Genomic DNA, 21,425 nt, shown 5'->3' on the forward strand with positions numbered 1-21,425 from the left:
TTCTTTTCATAGTAATTTCTGTTTATCTCACAGGCTTGTAGAAACACAGGGATTTTAAAAATTCCATTGTCTGCCTCTGAATTTCTGTCTGTTGTGACAGGCATTGGGAGCAGTAAGTTAAGCTTTGTTGCAGGCTTCTGAATACTCTTTTCCTTTTACTTCTTAGTGCTGTTACTTCAAATTCTTCCTGACATTAGAGGTGTAATGTTTTTTATGAAGGAGTGATGATAGACAGCACCCAACACTGCTCTTATTCAGTCTAAGAGAAACAGGTTGTGATTCAGGTGCTCTTTTAAGTTTGCAAGAGGTTTCTTTGAATAGTAATTAAACAATAGCACCTGGTGACTTAGACCCTGCAAAGCTATCAAAATCAGGTTTCCTTTTATAGAGAAAATACTGTTTGCTTTTTTTATAGCTTCACACTAGTATGGGTATTAAGAAAGGATTATTAATTGCAGAGTGTAGGAGGAGTTAAAGGAAAGCATTCAGTTAAAGAGCAGTGTATTAAGATACTGTATGAAAATTCTGCTTCACAGCTGTAGAGGAGAGTAAATTGCATTGTTAAGCACTCAATTTTTCATTGAGTCCTGTGGGAGAGTGAGAGGTTTCCTCTATAGGGCTCTAGTAATTGTAGATAATAAGTTATTTCTTTTCCTGGCAGCATGTGGCTGTTTTAATATCTTAAATGTGCTTATGCTTGGACTTCTGCTGTTTTCCCCTTGCCTTCAGAATGCCATTGTCAAGATAGCGTTTTTATTTGAATGTCTGATGAATGTGTCAGGGTTTGCTTTGAGTCTTCATTTGGTGCTGGGGTATTGGACTAAATGTGTAGCAACAGATCCTGGACCAGTTCTGTGCCCATGCCTTGCTCAGCTGACTGTGGAAATAGTGGGCAGTATGCTGGGCAGCTCAGGTAGAGCACCTTTACCTTTACCTTAACTTTACCTTTAACTTTACCTTTAGCTTTAATTTTACCTTTTCTTATAAAAATGTGTGGGTTGGGAGATAATCTTTAACTCCAGAAGTGCAGACATGCATGAGTCCCTTGTCACAGCTTGCACAAGCTTTGCTTGTGAAAACATGTCAGGCCCAGTGCTGGAGAAGGCAATGGTTCAGGACTGACCAAACACTGCAAGGAGACTGCTGCATGTCCTCTGTGCTGGAATTGTATCTCAGTACCTTAAATGCCAAACTCAGCTGCTAGTTCATGATCATTAAAGCTGATGTTTTTCTCACTTTTTCCAATGCCCAAGTAGAAAAGAGTTTGTGGTCCCCCAGCCTTCTGCAGATTTGCATGTGTCCCATGCCTACATTAATTTTTCCTTTTCAAAAGAGCTCTTAAGCACGTTCCTAGTGGGCTGCCTGTTTTATGTGCTGGCACATGCTGCCCTCTCGTGGGTGTTTCTGGAAGGCTGCAGCAGGTATTTGTCTTTCCATCTGCAATTGCTTCCTTTGCTGCCCCCCCAGCCCTTTGGGCAGCCCACTCGTCCCGATTTGGGCAGTTTCAGATCTGATGCTGCCTGGGAGACTGAGTGACAGTGCAGTGGGAGGCAGGGAATTGCTGTCCTAATCCTGCAGGGATTTAGGGGTCTATCACACAGAAAACCCAGCTGGGCCTCTAACTACTTTGGTGTAATGCAAATAAGTAAGCTAATAAAAACATTGAGCCCACACCCATATAAAATCAGTTGCCTAATGATATCTTTTATCTCCCTGTCTTGCCCTAGCATACTCTCTCCTTTGCCCTAATAGAGAATTGTGTGGTTGTGAGACTGAGGCAAGTCTTGGTAAAAGGTTAAAAATGTATATGTTTGTATATGCAAGCTGGAGGGATCTCACAGAGGGATGTCCTTCCTCACCAAGCACTTTCTCCAGAAGAAACCATTCTGGCATTTTGAAGTGTCTTGAGTTCATCTGTACTCTCTCAAGCATGTTTTTCTGTGTCCTTCCCAGTGAAATTGTTTCACTCTCTGCATGACTTGCAAAATAAATAATGTTTTGGAATGAAGGGCTGGATTTTGTGTAACATTGCCTCTGCTACTTTGCCAGCTGGTGGAGCAGCTTACTGCTTTTGGCTTTTGTCATTAGACAGGTCCACAGTTAACATGTGACATCCTGACAGCTTAGTCAAAATTTGCTGTAGCACAGCATATTTTGTATGGGCAAATTTTCAGCTTTTAAGTCACCGCTTATTTAATAATAATAAAAAAGGGATAGGTATTGGAATTTGGTGTACCTTAATGAAAAGGGAATCTTTTTCCATTTGGAAACAACCTCTCATGAAATAGTCTGCCACTCTCATCTTTTTCTCTTCATTAATAACTACTAGTGTGCCACAAACCCCATGTAGGAAATTCTCCAGTATTGCATTTGGTAGCTCATCAGATGTGTCTCTTTTGAGGTTATTATTGAAGGACCTTGTATGTGCTTTAACTAGTAATTTCTAAATTTTCTTAACATTTGTTAAGCTTCTTGGAGCTTTTGCTCACCCCAGATCTCAGCCCAATTTCCTTGCTATACATTTTGCTCTGGTTAAACAAAACATTGCAACAAGGAAGCACGGGAGTGAATGAGGGAAGAGAGACCCTTCAGCACTGTTTCACTTAACAAAGGGAAGCAGTGTCCATCTTTATCTGTCTTGTCTGGTTTCAAATAGCAGGACTTGAAGTGCTTACAAGAGGTATATTAGACTTGGTTTTGAAACTTGTTGTCATGGAAACTCCAAAAATCTCATAAACCATTCATTGTAAAACTTCTGACACTTTTAAAAACTGCTTCCTTCAGCACCTGACTTCTCTCTTGCTTAATTTGAAACAGTTCTTTGTAATTTCCTCTTTGCAGTGGCTTTTTATACATTTGAAGAACTGCTGTTACACCTTTTGCACACCTGCCTTTCTTGGAAAGCTCTTTTTTCCTCCTTGGTGTTCATGATGTTTGTTCACCAAGGAGTGGCCGTGGTTCATGTTGGACGTGGCCTTCTGCTTATTTAAGGAAACCTGTCCCTGTAACTTGGCCCTGGTGAGACTGCACCTAAAATCTTGGGATCAGTTTTGAGTCCCCATGACAAGGAGAACATGGAAGAGCATGTTCAGAGAAGGGCAGTGAAGCTGAGCAAAGGTCTGGAGCACAGGTCTTAAAAGCAGCCTGGAGAAAAGGAGACTGAGACCCTCAGTTGTCTCTCTTCAACTCCCTGAAAACAGGTTGGAGTGAGGGGTGGTCAGTCTCCCAAGGAACAAGTGACAGAACAAGAGAAAATGGTCTCAAGTTGCAGCTGAGGAGGTTTAGATTGGATGTTGGGAACAATTTTTTAATGAAAGTGGTGTCAGGCCCTGGCACAGGCTGCCCAGCGTAGTGATGGGTCACCATCCTTGGAGTTAATCTACAAGTTCAAAGGACTTGTAGATGTGGCACTTCAGAACACAGTTTAATTGGCATGGTGGTGTTTGGGTGATGGTTGGATGTGATGATCTTAGAGACCCTTTCCAGCCTTCATGATTCCATGATTGTAATCTGCCTTACCAGGTGGTGGAGTCTGAGACCCTTTGGCAGAAGGAGGTCTGTATGTCATTGCCCTACCTTTGCTAAATTCTGGAAAAAATGGGCAAGAAATGACAGGCAAGGGTAAAAATGACAGGCATGGAAAGACACGTGAGGGAAACACAGCCTCTGGTTGTCCTTTGTGCCTATTGAATGAGTACAGGAGCAGAGAAGGTCAGTAAGGTAGGAGCTGGATGCAGGAACCATCTCTTCCACCCAGCTCTGTGTGCCCATGGCATGAGTCAGGAGCATTTCTCCTTTCCCCTTCTCTCACAAGCATGGCCAAAACCATGAGCATATCACATGCTCACGGGCTCAGCACTCCCATGTGTTGTACTCTGCCCAGAGACAAGGTAGCCAACCTCAGGAGGCAGGGTTTGAGGAGCCCTGGCTAAGGTCATAAGGGTGTGAAGAACAGAAGAATGAATGCCACCCACTCACTCAGATGCAAACCTGAAGCACAGTAGCTGATCCATGAGAAGCTGGCTTCAAGGTGTGTGAGAAAATCTTTCGTTTTCCAGTGGGATTCACCTGCTGTTTCAAGTTACTTCCATGTTTAAGCTCAGAATTTAACTTGATATGCTGCTGTGTTGCTGGATCTAAGCCTCTTAGGCCAGTGAATGCTCTTAGGTAGGAACTGTGGATTTCTAATACTGTGTGTTGTCATTTCAGTTTTTGTGGCTGTGCCAATGTCACCGGTTGAGAAACCATGGCTTAGGCTATGCTAACTAGGTTTTTTGTTTGATTGACTGGTTGTTTTGGGTTTTTTCCCCAACAGTCTACTTCCTTCACCCTACCTTGCAACTTCAGAAAGTCATATTCAATTCATTTCAATTAATTTGCTAATGTATTATTGTTGCAGGCAATCTTGGACCTTTGTTTATATGTAGGTGGGGAAAAAAAGGCACTAAGTTGCTTGGGTGTCACGACTTTTCTGCAGGTTCCATGGAAAATTTGTAAGCTCCTTCTTGTAAACTGCTTGTAATGGAAGCAGGACTTCATCCTCTGGGAAGAGGCAGGAATGTGTTGGTCTTGATTCCTCAGGGCCTGCTCATGCCTGTCTTGCTGGAGATGGTATGAAGTACATGTGTAGTATGTGTTTATGAAGAAAAGGTGAGCTACCCATTGCTGCAGTGTACTTAGGAGTGTGATTCCTGTGTAGCAGCAATGGGAAGAACCCTTGCTAATAGGATTATGGATGGTTGCAACCATGGTGAGCTAAAATCTAATTTTCTTAAGAGTGTTAGGATCACACAGTCACTTACGTACTCTCAGGTGAGTTTGAAATGTCACAGAACCTTATGGGCAGGTAAAATATGCTTTGAGAAGCTAAGAATGATAAAAGCTGCTTCAAGAAAATATGATTAAGTACCAGAAAAATAATAAATCCTGATAATTTTGTGCTGGGGAAGAGAGAAAAAAATAAGGAAACATAAAAGGTGCTTTTAAATGCTTCATGCTGAGCAGTGAATTAGTTCTGGCAAGTGAATATGGTTTTGTGGTTTAAAAACATTGTTGTGGCAGGTATCTATGTGGTGCTTTTAGTATTCAAAGCAGTTTCTTCATGTACAGAGCAGAGTTGAAGCTGGAGCAGCCATCTTTGGTAGCATTAGGTTTGCGTTTTTTTTGTTGGGCAATGGTTTGTTTTGGAGGCAGTGGTTGTGAGAGCAAAGAAGTGTGAAGAGCAGCAGGTTTTTTGTCTTGGCCACTAACTGAAATAAGCTGTGCCTGGGAGTTGTCCTCTACAATTGCCATTTGGCTGAGATTCACTGAAGGAATAGATTAACCATAAACTGGTTGACTATTAGACTTAATTTGTGCTTGTGAAGTTATACTTCATATATGCCTGAATATATTTTATCTGCTTTCTCCTGCAGACTAGTAAGGTCCAAAACATCTGCTGCTACTTGGCAGGGAGCAGACTCTCTCTCATTTCTGAGGGAAGAAAAGACTGATACTGTTTATCCACCGATAGATGAGAGGATCTTCCACAACCTCTGCTGTTAAGCCTGAGCTCAGCAGGGTCTTTAAACATTGCCTGCACGTGGTCCTCTTCAAATCAAAATTCTCAGTTTGCTGTCTCTGCACAATGAAAATGCAGATTAAAGCTCACAGTGCCAGTACCAATTACAAGTGTGGCTGCAGGATGGATTGTACTTAGGGAATGCAGAGGTGCTTTCTGCCGGAGTCTGTTTATTTTAGTTTCAGGTTAATTAGCAGTGGGTGTTTGAGCTGATTCCTTCCCAGCAGAACCCCAAGAGAGGAGACTTGGCAGGTGCCGAGGTCCTCTTCCTCAAGTATGTTGGGATTCAGAAAGAAAACCAGTTGCATCATCGAGTCCCTGTTTTGGGCAAGCTCTCCATCCCAGCTCCATTATTCCAAGCTGTCCTGGAGTGGGAAGGCTTAGGAGTGGCCCACAGGAGGGGCTGGTGTTAGCATGTTATGAGAAGAGCTCATGCTTTGTTGTTGAGGAGGCAAAGCAGGGCTTGTTTTCCTGTCTTCCAGCATGTAAAGTACAAATGTAATGTATGTGAAGATAGATGCCATAGTAGTTTATTAGAAGCATTTTCAGTGTTCATCCTGGTCTTTAAATGGGCACCTTCTCCCATTACAGCTTTTACTAGATTACTGAATTTTCATACCGATTTGTCTGTAGTAGGATAATTTACAGTGCATGTTAGGATGTGTTAGTAATTTACTTGTTGAGAAACTGTTCATTGCTGTGAGATAAAGTTCCAAAATTTGTGATATGGGGAAAAAAATGAATTCCTTAAAGATAGTTAACTTCACTTAGGGCATATGCTTTATGCGTGTGTGAATACTCATAATGAAATGCAGTTCATTGAAAACAACACAATTTACAGAGTTTCAAGTGTTGAACTTAAATTTGGTCGCCACCCCTTGCAGATGGGTGTACTTTTCCCCCAACACATGTAGGTGGCACTGTTGGACTGTGTACAACACCCGCATAGTGAAGGTGGCTTTCTAGCAGTTTCTCAGACATTTTTAATTTGGGTTGTTGGGAAGCACTGGTGCTGTGCCAAGTGGATTTTTGGTGGATCCCGATGCTAGAGGCATTGCCTGCTTCCAAGCCCTGTGATTGCTTCAGTGTCAGTTCTTTTAGGCTGGGAGTTTAAGGAAGAGCAGCAACCTTACTTTAAATCCTTGTGAGGGTTTAGTTGTGAAAGCTAATTGAACAGGATGTGAGTAAATGAAGCTGGTATAGCAAGATAGTGGGTGGGATTCAGTAACACCACCGGGTTTACCTTGCTAGTAGAAGAAAGCAAAAGCTCTGAGTGCCTTGTGGAGAAGGCTCCCAGGAATGACACAGCATCTCCAGGGAGGAGAAACCTGGGGGCGGGAGTGGAGAAGCAGGGAGAAGTTGGAACAGGAACAAGCTGGAAGCAAGGGAAAGGAACACAGTGAGTGAGCTGTGTGAGGAGAAGAATTATATATACATCATAACTGGAGAACAGCCCAAACCTGTGGAAGTATTATTTAACAGTAAAGCAGTTCTTTAACACTGGGACAAATTTGGAATTGTTGTTGCTGCCTTTTGGACAGGGTGTAGACTAACTGCTCCTTTTCCTTTTCTTTCATTCTGTCTTTCCCCTCAGTGTTCAGGACAAAAGTGGAGTGCTGGATCCTCAAGCCATCCCTCGTTTCATTCCAGAAATCACAATCGGAGGCATTGAGTATGATAAAATCTATTATGAGTATCGATCGGTGAGTAATACAGTTCTGTGATACCCAGGCAACCATCCCTACACAGATGCAAGTGTGTCCATGACTGTCCTGGGCACAGCCTGCACGTCCATCTTATGCACAGGAACACACATTTCTAAGAGTACCTTCTGGATTTTGCCCAGATCCCCACCTTTTTTGAGGCCTTGCTTGCCCACAAGAGGAATAATGAAGCAAATGGTTTGTTTTGTAAGCTGATTTTCTTTTTTGATCTTTAGATGTAGACTAAAGGATAAGTGGGTTTAATTTGGCTTTTGTTTCTCCTCTCCTGATTAGTATCTGACCTCTGAAATCTAAAATAATCCTTTGAGTCAAACAAGACTTCTATAAAGAAGACAGCTTATAAAACACAGAGGGAGGGAGTGTTTTTTCTGGAGTAGGCTGAGGAGGTATGAATGTTACATTGCCTTTCAAAACTGTTGTTGCTTTAAATACTGTTTCTGTACGTGGGCACATATCCAAAGCCTGTTGTGGCCCAGCACTCTTGCACCTCATGCAGGCTCCCACACAAGGTTTTAATTAGCTGCTTGCCTCTCTGATTCTGAAGACAACAGCTTCCAGTTCCCTTAGCACTTTGCCCTATTGCTTATGGTTATTTAGCTGGTATGGGGTCCTCTGGCACCATGCAGTGTTCTTCTAAGGCCCAGGTATTGTAAACTCTCATTAGAGAAGTTGTGGAACTGATGACAATTAATACTGATTAGAAAAATGAGATTTGCAGGTGATGTATTTTCAAGTTTGGTTGTCACAGTCTTCCCTGCCACTGTGTGTTTTTTCAACGTATCACTAAAGACAAGTAAAGAAGATCTATATAAATTGCTATCAACCATGATCTGCCTAGTCAAAACACTATCATTTTTCTGTTCTTGTTAGTAGATGATCTCTGCTGAAATTAAGATGTAAGATACAGGTTTGTGGACTACCATTGTGTTTTGCTGTGGAATAGTGGGCTCACAAGTCCCTGTGACTATTCAACGTAATTTGTGCCTCCTCAGCTAACTGTGCAGTGGAGAGACTCTTGGCTGCACGCTATTCTACCTCATTTGAGATGTAGCCTTTCCAGCTTGGAAAAGGGGTTAAAGCTAAAGGTTAAAGCAGCAGAAAGCATCTTGATACCCCTTGAAGTTATCTAATGGGTTTGAAAACTCCCTGGTACATTTGAGAAGTTTCTAGCAGAATTTTGTGCTTCTTGGTATCACATTAAGTCCAAAACTTTAAAGTTTTTTGGAGTCTTTCATTCCAAGAGATGTCTGTGCTTGTGCAGCACATATTTCAGTAGGATCTGCTGCGTGCCTTGTCGCCAGCATGCAACATCCATCTGTACTGTGGGTGCCTTTCTTCCCAAACATGATAGGTTTTTTGGCTGGAATGTCACTTTGCAGTGGAGCTGGGAATTACTGAGGCTGCCTGACACACAGCTAGATCTGACCTCAGTGCTGTGTACTAAGAACCAGGGGTAATACTTCTGAAAGCCTTTTTTTTTTCCTCAACTGTACAACAGCACATTCCTCTTTATGTTGGCAAGAAACTGAGAACACCCTGGCTCATCAAATAGCTGACTTCCAGGAGAAATTATGGCTTGCCTTGCAGATGTAGCAAAGGGATGCTTAGGAATAGGAATATGCAGACCTGGGAAGGAAAGCTGGGCTCTTGGATTGCTCTGCTCGATGCCAGTTGACAGCAGAAGCTGAGCACTGTCAGTGCAAAAAAGTCCATTGCCAAAGTATTATCTCCCTTCTGCAGACATGCTTTCAGGCCCTGATTCAGGAAAGTATGTGGAAAAGTGATAACGTCCTTTGGAAGAAGGAGGAGTTGTACATTTCATGAAACATTCTGTCAAATTTAAGCAACACCAAGCTACTCGTTTTCTCTCTTCTGAACGCTTAAATGCTTGCAATCCTTCGGGGATGGGGAGAGTCTGTAGGGATGGTGCACAATGCAAAAAGATGCTGTGTTTTCCTACTTCCCATAAGCTACTGGGAAGGGAAGCACAAAGCTGGCCCCACCCATTGCTTTATGTTCTAGGAATTAAGTTCTTGGTGTTGCAAATTTGAAGATCTTATGTTTTCCCCTTCAGCTTTGTTTACCAAATGAAAGTGTGAACTGCTTTGTAAGGCAAGGCTTATGGTCAGAGGCCATCCAGCATGAAAGCAGCCACTGCAGGCAGAAAAAACAGCTAACTTTGAGACAAGTCTTGGTTCTGAGGTTGCTGCCTCAAAGGAGAGGGAACTGTAAACCTTTGCCATTCCTGAGTGTGCGCAGGGATGGCTGCAGCTGTGCTGCCACCGTTGCACTTGAAGACAGATAAAGATTTTAGGCTCACATGACTTTTAAGTAAAGACTTAATTATGGGATAATTACAGAACTTGAACTTTTCCTTGTGGGAAATACGTACTTTTAAAGTTTGTGTAATGAAGTTTACCACATAAATACAATGATTTGCGTAGGGGATTTTTTCCTCAGCAGTTCCATAACCAGTCATAAGTCCTTGATCATACCAATAGGCAGCTAACTGCTGTGCTTTTCAGAGTTACTTGCACACAATTCATGCTGTCTAATGATGGTGGCTTTCAGGGATTTGCAAATTCCAGGCAGAAGCTGTTTTTTGTTCAAAATATTCATTAGTGAGAAGCAACTGAGAAGGAGGTGGAGGAGGAAATGCTCTTCAGAGTCCAAGAATTCAGTACATGTGCCTTTCCACAAAATAATGAGGTAGCCACATACAGCTCTGAATACTAGAATCTTGTTTTTTATGTATATCCTCTAAATTTCTTTTGTAAGTGTTCTTTTCACATATGAGGAAGTGACTTTCTGCATCCTTCTCTTACCAGAAAGTCATCTGGTGGGGTTCAGTCATTCCACAAAGGCATTCATAAACTTCTGAAAATGCTTGTCTGGCAAGGGAAAAGTAACCTTTTAGCCAGGTTCTGCAGATAAGCATGTTCATCCTTAAGTGAAGCAACATTTTAGGAACTGTCAGACTAGTAAAGACTTGACTATATTTTTCTCCCTCCCTTAACAACTGTTGTATCTCCCTTCTTTATTCCAACCGTGCACAATCCCCACGGATAATGCTCCACACTCTGTGTACCCTGAGAAGCTGGAGCACTTAGACAGATGTGTTTGCAGAGAAGATGAAAACAAATGGTTCTGTTTAATGAAATCTGTGTACTTAAATAATGTACTTACATACTTCACACCCCTGAATGCTGTTGGCAAGTCCTGCTGAATCTCCTAGGGGTGGTGAAAAAAGGCTTTTTTATGTGCATGCTCTTTCTTTACATAAAATGCAGCTGTCACATTCAAGTCATCACCTACATCTTTACCTTCAAAAATAAAGTTGGATAACTTTAAATAGACTTTGCAATCTTACGATTCACTGCAGATCATAAGGAAGTGATCAATAGTTCATTTATACAAACTTAGTGCTTAAAAATACAAAAAAAATACAAATACAAAAAAGTAGGTTTCCTTATCACAAGGTGTACCACAGCCTGGAGTCCAGTGTTTGCTGGCAGTCTCTTAGGCATTGTAGTGGAGAATTCCTTCACTAAAACAGGTGAAAGTAAAATGGCTTAAACCTGGTTTCCTTTCTTGTGCCATCAGCTTACCTCAATGTCTGTGACTCAAGTCTTAAGAAATCACAAAGGAGAAATGGGCTATTTTCCCTAGTATGTGGCTAAAAACTGTTGCTTGCATCTCACACTCTAGGATTTATTTATATTTTGTCCCTATCCTTTCTTGGGGAAAGGAGCAAGGTTGTGCAGTGGGAGGAGTGTCCTCTCCTTTCTATAGTTTGCTGGGATTCTTTAAGTGTATGTGCTGCTGTGGATATTAAAGAAAATGACCAAACACTTGTGCACATAGATTCTTCTTCAGACAAGACAGCCCTAAGTACCTAGAAGTTCCTTTTGTACTAAAGCAAATCCTGTATCAAAACGTATCTTTTGTTAGCCTAACTTGCACAATTGGAAAAAAGGCAGGCAGGGATGTGTACCTTACCCTTGAAGCAGACAGTGTGTGATGAATTCTTTGAAGAATTTATTCCATGCTCTTGAACTACCTTCAAAGACGCTTCTTATCCCAATATGACTTCCATCTCCAGTGAGTGCCTGTGGGTAAGGCTTCCTTAGATCAGTTTTAGTTATCACCTTTCAATCTGAAGTGTCCTTTTGGTCTTGTCTTGAAATAGTGAGTCACAGACTTCCTTTCTTTATCTTAGTGCTTTTCCCCACATAATACTAGCTGTTTGCTGATCCTGGCACACTTCAGGCTCCATCCCTTGGCTCCTTCCTTGATGGTTCTCATTGTCCTCCTTTGAACCATCTAATTATGTGATGTCATTTTCTGCTGTGAGCTAAACTGTGCATGTGTGCCATGCTCACCACGTGAGGAAAGTAGGGGCTGATTTGGCAGAAGTATTGACTTGGCTTTGTCCATCCTTGTCAGTCAGCTCCATATTAAGCAGAGACAAATCGAGTGTCTCAGATTTTTCTGCCTAACATTTAACTCATCAAGAAAGCAAATAAATATGTCACTGAAAGATAACAGAAGGGTCTTGCTTTCTTTTCCCCCACTTCTTCTCTATTGCTTCTGGAATGCTGACCGTGAGGCAAGGAAAACTTGATCTAGTCAAAGACCTTGTTGCTGCTACAAGGTGCAGCCTGGCTTCTGTAACTGTGTCTTTTTTGGTTTTGTTTTTTGTTTGTTCGGTTTGGTTGGTTTTTTGTTTAATTTTTATTCCTAATTATTCTTAGGCTAGGTTGCAAAACTTAACTGCTTTCTGGGGGCTTCTGGGGAAAGGAAAGTTGTGACTGGGGTGGGATGGTTGCCTTTCTACAGCAGCTGCACCAACTCAATTGCCTTGTGAAGCTGCATCTTTGAATCCTGTTCCTCATCTTCCCCACTGCTGCCTGAGGACCTGGGAGTGTGCAGCAGGTAGTTCCTTCCCTGCAGTCTCAGGCATCAGCAGTGAAGAAGCAGCAACAGATTGGAGACAAGGAGGAGAACCCCATGCTTTTCTCACAGGCTCTTTATTTCTCCCTTTTTTGTAATGATTCAACCTCAGGAGTGGGAAATCCTCAAGTGTGGGATGCCTACCTTGGTAGTTGCAGGGAAACAGATGTAACGCAGCCAGCTTTTGAGTGATGGGAAGATGAGCCTGCAACATTAGTCAACTGTCAGCCTCACAACCCAAAAAACCCCAAGAGTATTGTAAGAACATGTGTTTAAAATGTGAAGATCATAACTAGCCCCAAAGGGAGAATATTAGGAGAAGATTTCCTCCAAGTTTCACGTGGCTCAGGTTGCATGTGAAGTGCAGACCCTTGTTGGCAGCTGTTTGCAAGGTGCTGAAGATGTCCTTTAAGGTGCCCTTAAAGTACCCTGCACTACAAAAGGAATGCTTGAGCTTTCAGGAAGTCCAGGTCCACATACCTGACAGAGAGTGTTTGCATCAAAATGGCACATTGAGCTTTAACGTGGTAATGCTGCATGGTGAGGTCCCCAACATCTTGGCCTTCAGATGCACATTTTGGGTTACAAGAAAAGCTACAGGATTCAAAAAAAAAACCCCTTTGACCAATCCTACTTTTATGCCCAGAGGTTATGACCCATGTGTACCTATAGAGTACAACTGCTGCAATAAACCTTATCTGAGCCATGAACTATACTCCATAGTACTCTTGCCTTTGCAGAAGTAAGGAGGTCAGAATATCTTTGTGTTCCATTTTTGTGATTGTTACCACAGCAGCTGTCTTGGATACAAACTTCTGTTTCCTTTCTTCTGCCATTTTTCTTGGCTTGATGAAGTTTTAATTTATTTTTTTTTTTTTTTAGGATCAAGGTCTCCCTAATTCTTATTTTAATGAAGGTGTTTGACAGCTGTAATGCCCAACCCTGTCTGCTCTTGAGTCCAGGAAGGAATAAAACCAGACACACAATTAAATAGGAAAGGCTTAATTTAAGTGTTTTTTCTACTTTATCTCTGCAAAAATATTTCTAAAGTAACCAGATGTTGCCCTGCTAAATGTTGGTAAAACCAGAAGGGCCAGAAGAGCAAGTAAAACCTAGAATTCACAAAGCTGTTTAGGAAGAGTACCTGGTGGGAATAGGCATGTGATCTGCTTATCTCCCAGTCTCCACTCTTGCCAATCTTGCATTTACAGAGAGACCATGATATGCTTGCTCAGCCCCTCTTCTGTTTTAGAAATGTGTATCTTCTCTACCCTGTTTCTCTTGGAAAATATCATGGGTATTTGGCCTGGATATCTATCCCAGTTATGGGAAGGGAAGAGATGTGAAAGATTCCAGGACTATCTCAAATCTTGGTCATCTGTTTCATTTGAGATTGACAAACCATGTTTTCCCAGTCACTGAGTACATATGTAAATCAAAAAGTAAATCCCACTGGCATTAAAATGATCCATTTCAAACTTTACTCTGTCACTGATGCTAGGAAAGAAAGTACTGATCTTCTGTGGAAGCATACCCTCCCTCTACCAAAGCCCTCTCAATCCCACACCTATGTAAGAATGTGGTCCCCAGGATAAGTCACCTATTAAAAAACCTAAACAGACCAAAAATCAACAAAAAAGTAATATCTGGGAAGAAAAGATCTTTTGTTACAGATTAAGTGAAGGAGTGAAGGAAAGTTGCAAGTGAACTGTTCCCACTCCACTCTTCTACATCTCCTAGGAAACTTTAAAAAAATTAAAAAAAAATAATCCAACCCTCAGAGGATCATTTCATTTTGGTATCTTACACTGAAAATCATGCTGTAGATCAGGAAAAGGCTTTTGTGATTCTGTAGTGTTACTTGGATCTGTTTCTGGCTTTCCCTTCTTCACTCCAGCTTCTTAGGGGTAACATCTCTGGGGTACTGAACTGTGAAACAGGGTCAGTCTGAGGTGTTTAACTACAGGTGTGATGGTTCAGTTTTGGTTGGGATGGCATTAGGATGCTGTTTTCCTTGTTTCCTGATAGTATTTTCATGCTGTTAAGTGCCTTTGATCTCTTTCATGTAGAACTGGCATTTCTCAGAGCTGCTGCTACTTCAGGTAACGTAAGGAAAGCTGTTGAATGAAGCTTTTGGCATTTTACCTGTCCAGTTAGAAAAGCAAGTCTACAGTTAAACACTTTATTTGGCTTGGATATAGTTACTTGGCTTTTTATGTGGTAGGTTTGCACTCTGTAGTGGATAACTCATTTCCAACATATTCAATGTTGAGAAAAAACTAAAGTTAGATATTTGACCACTATGCAGAGTTGTCAGTAGGGCAAACAGGCACTTTGGAAAAGAGCTGCAACAAATTATTTAGCATTACCCTGTTGCTTATTTATTCTTGGCTGTCCTGCAAAAGCAAAACTAGAGAAATAAGATTATTTACAGTGTTTGTAGTTGTTTGAATTGCAAGGCACATTAATTTTTGCAAAACCACCTTCCCCCTTAAGCTCAATTACATTGTTTGAAATAAAAAATACTTCAGCTTTAAGTAATATGCTGTGTCCTTCTTATGAACACTTCTCTTTCCAAAGGATTTCTACTGTCTTGCTGTATTTTTGGTGAGTTGAGTAGGGCAACGTTCAGTAAAGCCTTTGGTTACTGTTGATGAATATAATGAATGTTAGCAGTGTTAAGAATTTTGTTTGTGTAAAAATGTCCTGAGTTGTGCTGTAAACATACATCTATACCAATTGTTCAGAAACAAAACCAAAGACACCTTGGTATGTGTTGGGGGCTAGTATACCACCTTCCCTCTGCAATGTAGGAACCAACCCTTCCAGAATACAGCCCATAAATGAAGCTACATAGTACAGAGTCATAGAATTGCTAAGCTTGGAAGAGACCTTTAAGATCATCAAGTCCAACTATCAGCACAGTACCACCATATTTTAGGTAGATTTTAGCTGTGTGCCAACAGCAAACATGGACAGCAAACTTCTAGAAGTCAGGATTTGTACTGGAAAAAACAAGAATCTTTGCTAATAGCAGTGATGGAAGGTGCTATTATTATGCTTGTTATAAACAGCCACTAAATGAAAAGGTTTGGATATTGATGAATGAGCCCATGCTTGCAGAGTAATGACTCTGTTTTTAAGTGCTCTTTGATCAGTGCTGTTCAAAACATGCTATTTATAGATCTCATTTAGCTGTGAAGCCCAGCCGTTAGTAGAAAGCAGCACAGCAATGGCAAGAAAATGGTAATTCTTTTTGCTCCCAAAATGTTGGGAAACAATACAGACTACCAGACTGATGGATGTAGACCTTTTCTGATTGTTAAAGCTCTCCAGAGCTCTACCTGTACGTGTCTGGTTTGAAATGGTTTTGAGGAGCTCTGGAGTGCAGGCACAGTGTACAGCAAACAGCTGGCTGGAGCTGTCTGTTCCTGCTCTGCAGCCTCTACCTCTTTATAGGGCTTTTCATCATGTTTATAGTTTTGACAGACACTTCTGCAGCAGAGTTCTTAATTTAACTGATGAGATGATCTTGTTTTCATCTTTTTACTGATGCTCTTTTAAAGTTGAGCAGTTTGATTCTTTTGAGCTGGCTCTACCTTTGGGTACAGCTCATTTCATTAGTTTCATGCTCTATGTGAAGGATTTTATAGCATTCTTCCCGAGATTGTCCTTGCTGCCAACTTTTAAGCTCTGCACAGTGTAATGCAGCAGACTAAGACTTGATTCTGCCTCATCCATTTCCACTGAGTGGAAAAATCTGTTACTGAGCAGTGATGTTGCAGGAGCTTGCACTTAGCTCCTGCTGCACATGAGTTGCTGGGCATGTCATCTCCAGTCCCATTTGCCTGGCCATTGCTGTTTCAGTTGTAAGTTCATGAAGGCAAAGACTTAATTCTTGGGTTGCAAAGTCTTTGTCTAGGTGGCTGTTGTGATAGCAACACAGCTTTGCTTACTTTTCCTGGCAGTGATGGTCATCTGCTTTCTCTGCCACTTGATGCTGGACAAACCTGTTGGTGGCTCCATTGGTTTCTTTGAGCTAATGCTGGTGAAGGACCTAAGAAGTTTTGAAGGAATATATTTGACCCTGTATGCTTACTACTTTTACTTGCCTGTGGAAATGTGTTATTAGTAATTAATCATACATCATAGAATGTGATGATAGAATGTGGCCATTAAATCACACCTTTTCTTTGGTCTTACTCAAGTGTGATTTGAAGGTAACACGCTTGGAGTGTTCCTGTGAATGTGGCAGCTACTTGCAAATGATGTGATATTGATGATTTTCATTACATTTCTGTCTGGTAAACTGTAATGCACAAATCTTGTGGAAAAGCAAGTCTTTTCCAAGTACTTGTCCAGTTTCCCATGGAGACCCACTAAACTTTTTGTGTCATCAGTATCGTTCCAGGAAGGACTCCCTCAAGCCATTGGCTTTGTTTGAAGGCAAAATCTTGTACTGGAAGAGACAGTGAATATTCTGTCCCTTTCTCTGTTTTCCCAGCTACTGGCAAGTTGCATAGAGCTTTGTACTATCTCCCTTATGCCATCTCTTTTCTAGGCAGGATGGTTGACCTCTCCTGGCTGTAGCACCAGCAGCCTCAGGGCTGTCTGCTTGTTCCCATCCCTGCCCTGCTGCTCTGGGCACAGCAGGCTGGGAACTTCAGATGGGTGCAGTTTGAAGCACCAACTTAACCATTTGTTGTCACAAAAAAAAGCTTATCCTACAACCTGTCCTGCATCTCTGCAGATCTCTCTGGTATTCCTACCACTCTTCATTGTAGTGGTCTGCTATCATAGAATCACAGACTGGTTTGGGTTGGAAGGGACCCGTAAAATCCATCTAGTCCAAGCCCCTGGACAGGGAGCATCTGACAGGGGACATCTTTCAACTGGATCAGGTTGCTCAGAGCCCTGTCCAACCTTACCTTGAATGTTTCCCAGGGTAGGGCATCTACCACCTTTCTGGGCAACCTAGGCCAGTGCTTTGCCACCCTCACAGTCAAGAATTCCTAATATCTAGTTTAAATCCTCACTGCTTTCAGTTTGGACCCATTATCCCTTGTCCTGTCACTACAGGCCCTGCTAGAAAGTTTGCCCCATCTTTCTTATAGGCCCCATTTAAATATTGGAAGGCCTCCCTGGAGCCTTCTCTTCTCAGGGCTGAATGACCCCAGCTCTCTCAGCCTGACTCCATAGCAGAGGTGCTCCATCGCTTGGACCATTCTGCCTTGGACAGATATTTGTCTTTTGGTATGTGTTTGAGCTTGCAGAAGCACTGAAAACTATCCCAGCCAGAAGGAGTGCATAGTTTCTCACTGGGCTGGGGTGGGGGAAAGTTTATAGAATTTAGGGAATGATCCAAGCAAGCTACAAAGCTGGCTTGGACTGTGCAGGCAGGAGATGAGAGGATGGGTGCTGTAGGACCTCTTCTTGGCTTCCTGCTATTCAGTCCTTTCAGCCATGCTGTGGCATGTCACTGCAGCACTTTTTATTTGTCCATTTTGATCCAGGCTACTCATGATGCTGAGCAAACACTTCTGGCAGGAGATGGGTATGTGGGGAGCTGGAGGGGAGTCAGAAGATGCAAGAACAGAAGTGACTCCTGTTCCAGTGTTTTTCCAAATTCTCAGTAAGGGCTAGAAGATCACCAGCTTCCTTCCCTCTGGGACACACCTACATTGTTGCTGATTGTGCACCATTTCTACTATGGACACAGCTGTAAAAAGTGAGCTTTTAAAAACCTGTTCTTAATAACTTGTCTGTGTCACCTGTACTTGATGCAGATTGTGAGCAGAACATAAATTCACATCACTCTGCTCGCAGTGTAAAATAGGATTTGTTTACTGTGCTTTCCTTTTCCTCTTTTTTTTTTTTTTTTTTTTTTTGAGTGGGGCAGCTTGGAGAGCCTGGCTGTAACTCCCCAAGTTCTCCTGCCATTGCCAAGGCCCACTGTGAACGATGGTGTATGGATGAATGCTTATTCTAAAATTCCCTTTGATGTATTGCATGTCTTAAACCAAAGGCACAGAGGGAATTTGTTTTCCACAATGAATTTGAATTCTGTTAGGATGGATATGGCATCTTTTAAAGAGGGCAGATTTACCCAGAAACAAAACTGTAAACTCCTGTATTTTCCCAGAGAGCTCCTGTTGCTTTAATAATCTACTTATCTGGGAATCTCTTGAAGTATCAAAGGGCCAATTATGCACTGCCTGGAGAGGACCAGGGAGAGCTGTTTTTGTGCTTGAATTAATAGATACAGGCTGGTCACAGCAGGTCTGATGTCCTCCCTAGCTCACCACTGTAAATTTGCAGGGCAGATACAGCAATAATTTATTTTCATCTCACATCTCTGCTCAGCAGGAGTAACTCATAACAGGACTGTGTGGTTTCTTCTGATATTTAGACAAGACACTAAAGACAACTTTAAATGAAAAACCTTATGAAAAACTGATAAAAAATGGTTTGTCACAAGGCAGGGTGGGGGATGTAATGAAGGAGGTATAAGTCTTCTGTTGGCTTGATGTTTTAGGGAAAGAAGAGTCTTACTTTCTGATCTTCAGGTAAAAAAAAAGGAACCCCTCCACCTTCCTCAAAACAACATGCTTTGTCCTAGATTAAATAGCTGGTTTTGTGTCTTGAATATAGATTTCATCAAGGCTGGGTCTTCTCACTGCAGGGGCAGCTCTCAAACAGGATACTCTTACAGCTTTTTAAAAGGAAAAATCATCAGGACAAGTCAAAGGTTTTTTATGAACCAGCACTTGTTTGAAGATGAGCAGATGATCTGTGCTTAATTATTTGTAAAGGCTGCCAGCAGATAGCTTATTTTAAAGGAAGAGTTTTATTAGAACAACTGTGCCTGCTTCAGACTTTCTCACATTTTTCAGTTTTCTTTTTCATGGTGGCTTGCTTCTTGATTCCAGTATTGCATCTCAAAGATGAACACCGTTCTGTCTCTTTTTTTGCATTCCTGAAGATGGGAAGAGTGGTTCTGGAGATAGACCCTGCTTTTGGAGCTGGGACTTAACCATCTCTGGGATCTCAGGTCATGGTTGGTACTTTCTAAGGGGGACTGTGTTAATTAACACCTGAGACTCTGGTTGAAATGTTTCTACACATTTCCTCTGTAGGATTACTCAGTTTGGAGTCACTGCCAGAGCAGCAACTTTGTGCACTGCTCCTGTCACTTGGCAGGTTTTTTTCTGGTGACTTGGTTACCTAATAGGTACAGAGCCTGGCTTGTGTTCATTCAGTCTGAAACTGCAGTAAAAAATCCATGATGGGGGATGTGTTTGGCTGGTTAGATGGGCTGTCACAAGGGGGGTTGTGTGCTTCAGTCTCCTGTATCTTCTCGTATGTTTGTAGGTGACAGATCCCTGTTTCTAGGTCTAAATGCAACTCTGTAAACTGCCGACTTTAGGCTTTTACTCTGTTTCCCCTCTTTCACCTCCTATTTGCTTCCCTGGGGTGGGTGCACTGTCTAGCTTTCCAAGTACTTCTGGTATGCCCATCCCAGCACTCCAGTCCATCCAGCATTTCCTTCTGCCATACATTTCTGGCTTCTCTAGACTCAAACCACTCCTTGTGTTGTGATCTTCTTGTGACCTGTACAACCAGCCCAACCTCCTGAGATGCTGTCAGAAGGAAAGATTATCTACTTACATCCCCAGTCCTCTTCCACCTCCATGTGCAACAGCCTCTATGGAGGGCTGACTTTGTGCAGCAGCTCTGTGGTTTATTCCTCAAGCTCTGGTTTGGGGACCATGGCTGAAGAAAGGTCAGTCAGGTCAACCTGTGCATGCCAGCTACTAAGGTGGAAGCAGCTCCCAACAGTGTTAGGAGTCTGTGCAGAGCAGTTGCAGCCTGAAATATTAGTGAGGTTCAGAGGCAGCAAGTGAAATATAATGCTTTGATCCTAGGGTACCACTGAAATTTGGGTAGGGAGTTGAAAAAACTTCCGTTTTTCCAGAAAATAGTGGTTTCTGGCTTTGCTTTATGAAGATACTGCTTTTGCTTTAATGAAGTTAAATTCAGCTCTTGAAGGCTAAATATGCAATCTCATTTGAATGGTTTAATTTAATGTAGTTATTAACTCAGTATTTCATGCATGAAATATTACATGTAATTAGTAATGTGTGCCTATTTTGGCATGAGATTCTACTGACTGGTTCAATTCCTCCACTCCATGCTGCAGCTAGAGGCGTCACTTCTTACTAAAGCTTAATGGGAACATGGGTGTGTAGGGGAGAAGAGTAGGATGAATTCCAATGGAATATGCTGTTGTGCTGTTGAGATTATTGGCATAATTTTTATATATGTTAGGGCATGATGTCTTTTGTAGGTCCCTCCTTCAGTGGCACAGCTCACTTTTTTCAAAGGGATTGATTTTTCTGTAAGTTTTAATCATTATATTGTAAAAACACATTTCATGTCATGCTTCTGCAGATACCATGAGACACTTCATAAAGAATCTAGAAATCTCCATGAGAGTGAAGAAAGAAACATTTCTGACTGAACTTTCTGCTTTCTCTAGCTTCCTGGTCGCAATTTTAGGCCAGGCTACAATGCTGATGTTGGTGACAAGTGGATCTGGCTGAAGTGAGATCTTCTCCCTTTGGAGCCCTGGCCACAATGGACCACAGAACTTGAAGAAGAAGCTGAGTTCACTATGCCTGCTCTGCCTGAATTGTGTAGCACGGAGGGAATGCTGGTTAAATAATCTTTCAGCTACAGCATCAGAGAGTGGACTCATAGAAAGGAAAAATCACTTCTGGTTTGTTCTTCCCTGGTGAATTCAGTCTTTGGATATTGGATAGTCAAGTGTGTGGTGGTGAAGTGGTTTGGTATTACAGGAGCAGTCTTTGAGATCAATGCTGAACTTCCTCTTCATCAAGACTGTGGCATAATATTATACGGGATTGTTGTTGGTTTGCTGAATCAAGAGAAATTAAACCTGTATCCTTGTGGCTCTCAAAGTTAATTTCTTGCTCTGCCGTGCATGGTGTTTTATTATTTTCATTAGAAGAGTGAACTTGGTAAAAGCACTTACATTGTGTCCTGAAAAACTTTACAGGACATAAGTGTCAAAGCAGGCAAGCAAAAAAAATTCCTTGAGAGATGGAAGTCTCAATTTAAACAGCAAAATAACTGTGCTTAAAAGTATAAAAAAATAGGCAAAGTAA

General features: G+C 41.8%; 1 protein-coding gene across 1 annotated transcript in view; it reads left to right on the forward strand.

Annotated features, from left to right (window-relative positions):
- NDUFA10 (NADH:ubiquinone oxidoreductase subunit A10) overlaps nucleotides 1–21,223 on the forward strand; it is a 41,746-nt gene extending 20,523 nt beyond the window's left edge. Inside the window, exons 9-10 of the mRNA XM_030454245.1 lie at nucleotides 7,155–7,263; nucleotides 20,777–21,223. Coding sequence (XP_030310105.1) covers nucleotides 7,155–7,263; nucleotides 20,777–20,845 — 178 coding nt within the window. The 3' untranslated portion in view covers nucleotides 20,846–21,223. The remainder of the gene's footprint in view (nucleotides 1–7,154; nucleotides 7,264–20,776) is intronic.
- Nucleotides 21,224–21,425: the final 202 nt, after the last annotated feature.

The sequence above is a fragment of the Calypte anna genome, chromosome 7 (assembly GCF_003957555.1).
Source record: "Calypte anna isolate BGI_N300 chromosome 7, bCalAnn1_v1.p, whole genome shotgun sequence".
Taxonomy (NCBI): Eukaryota; Metazoa; Chordata; class Aves; order Apodiformes; family Trochilidae; genus Calypte; species Calypte anna.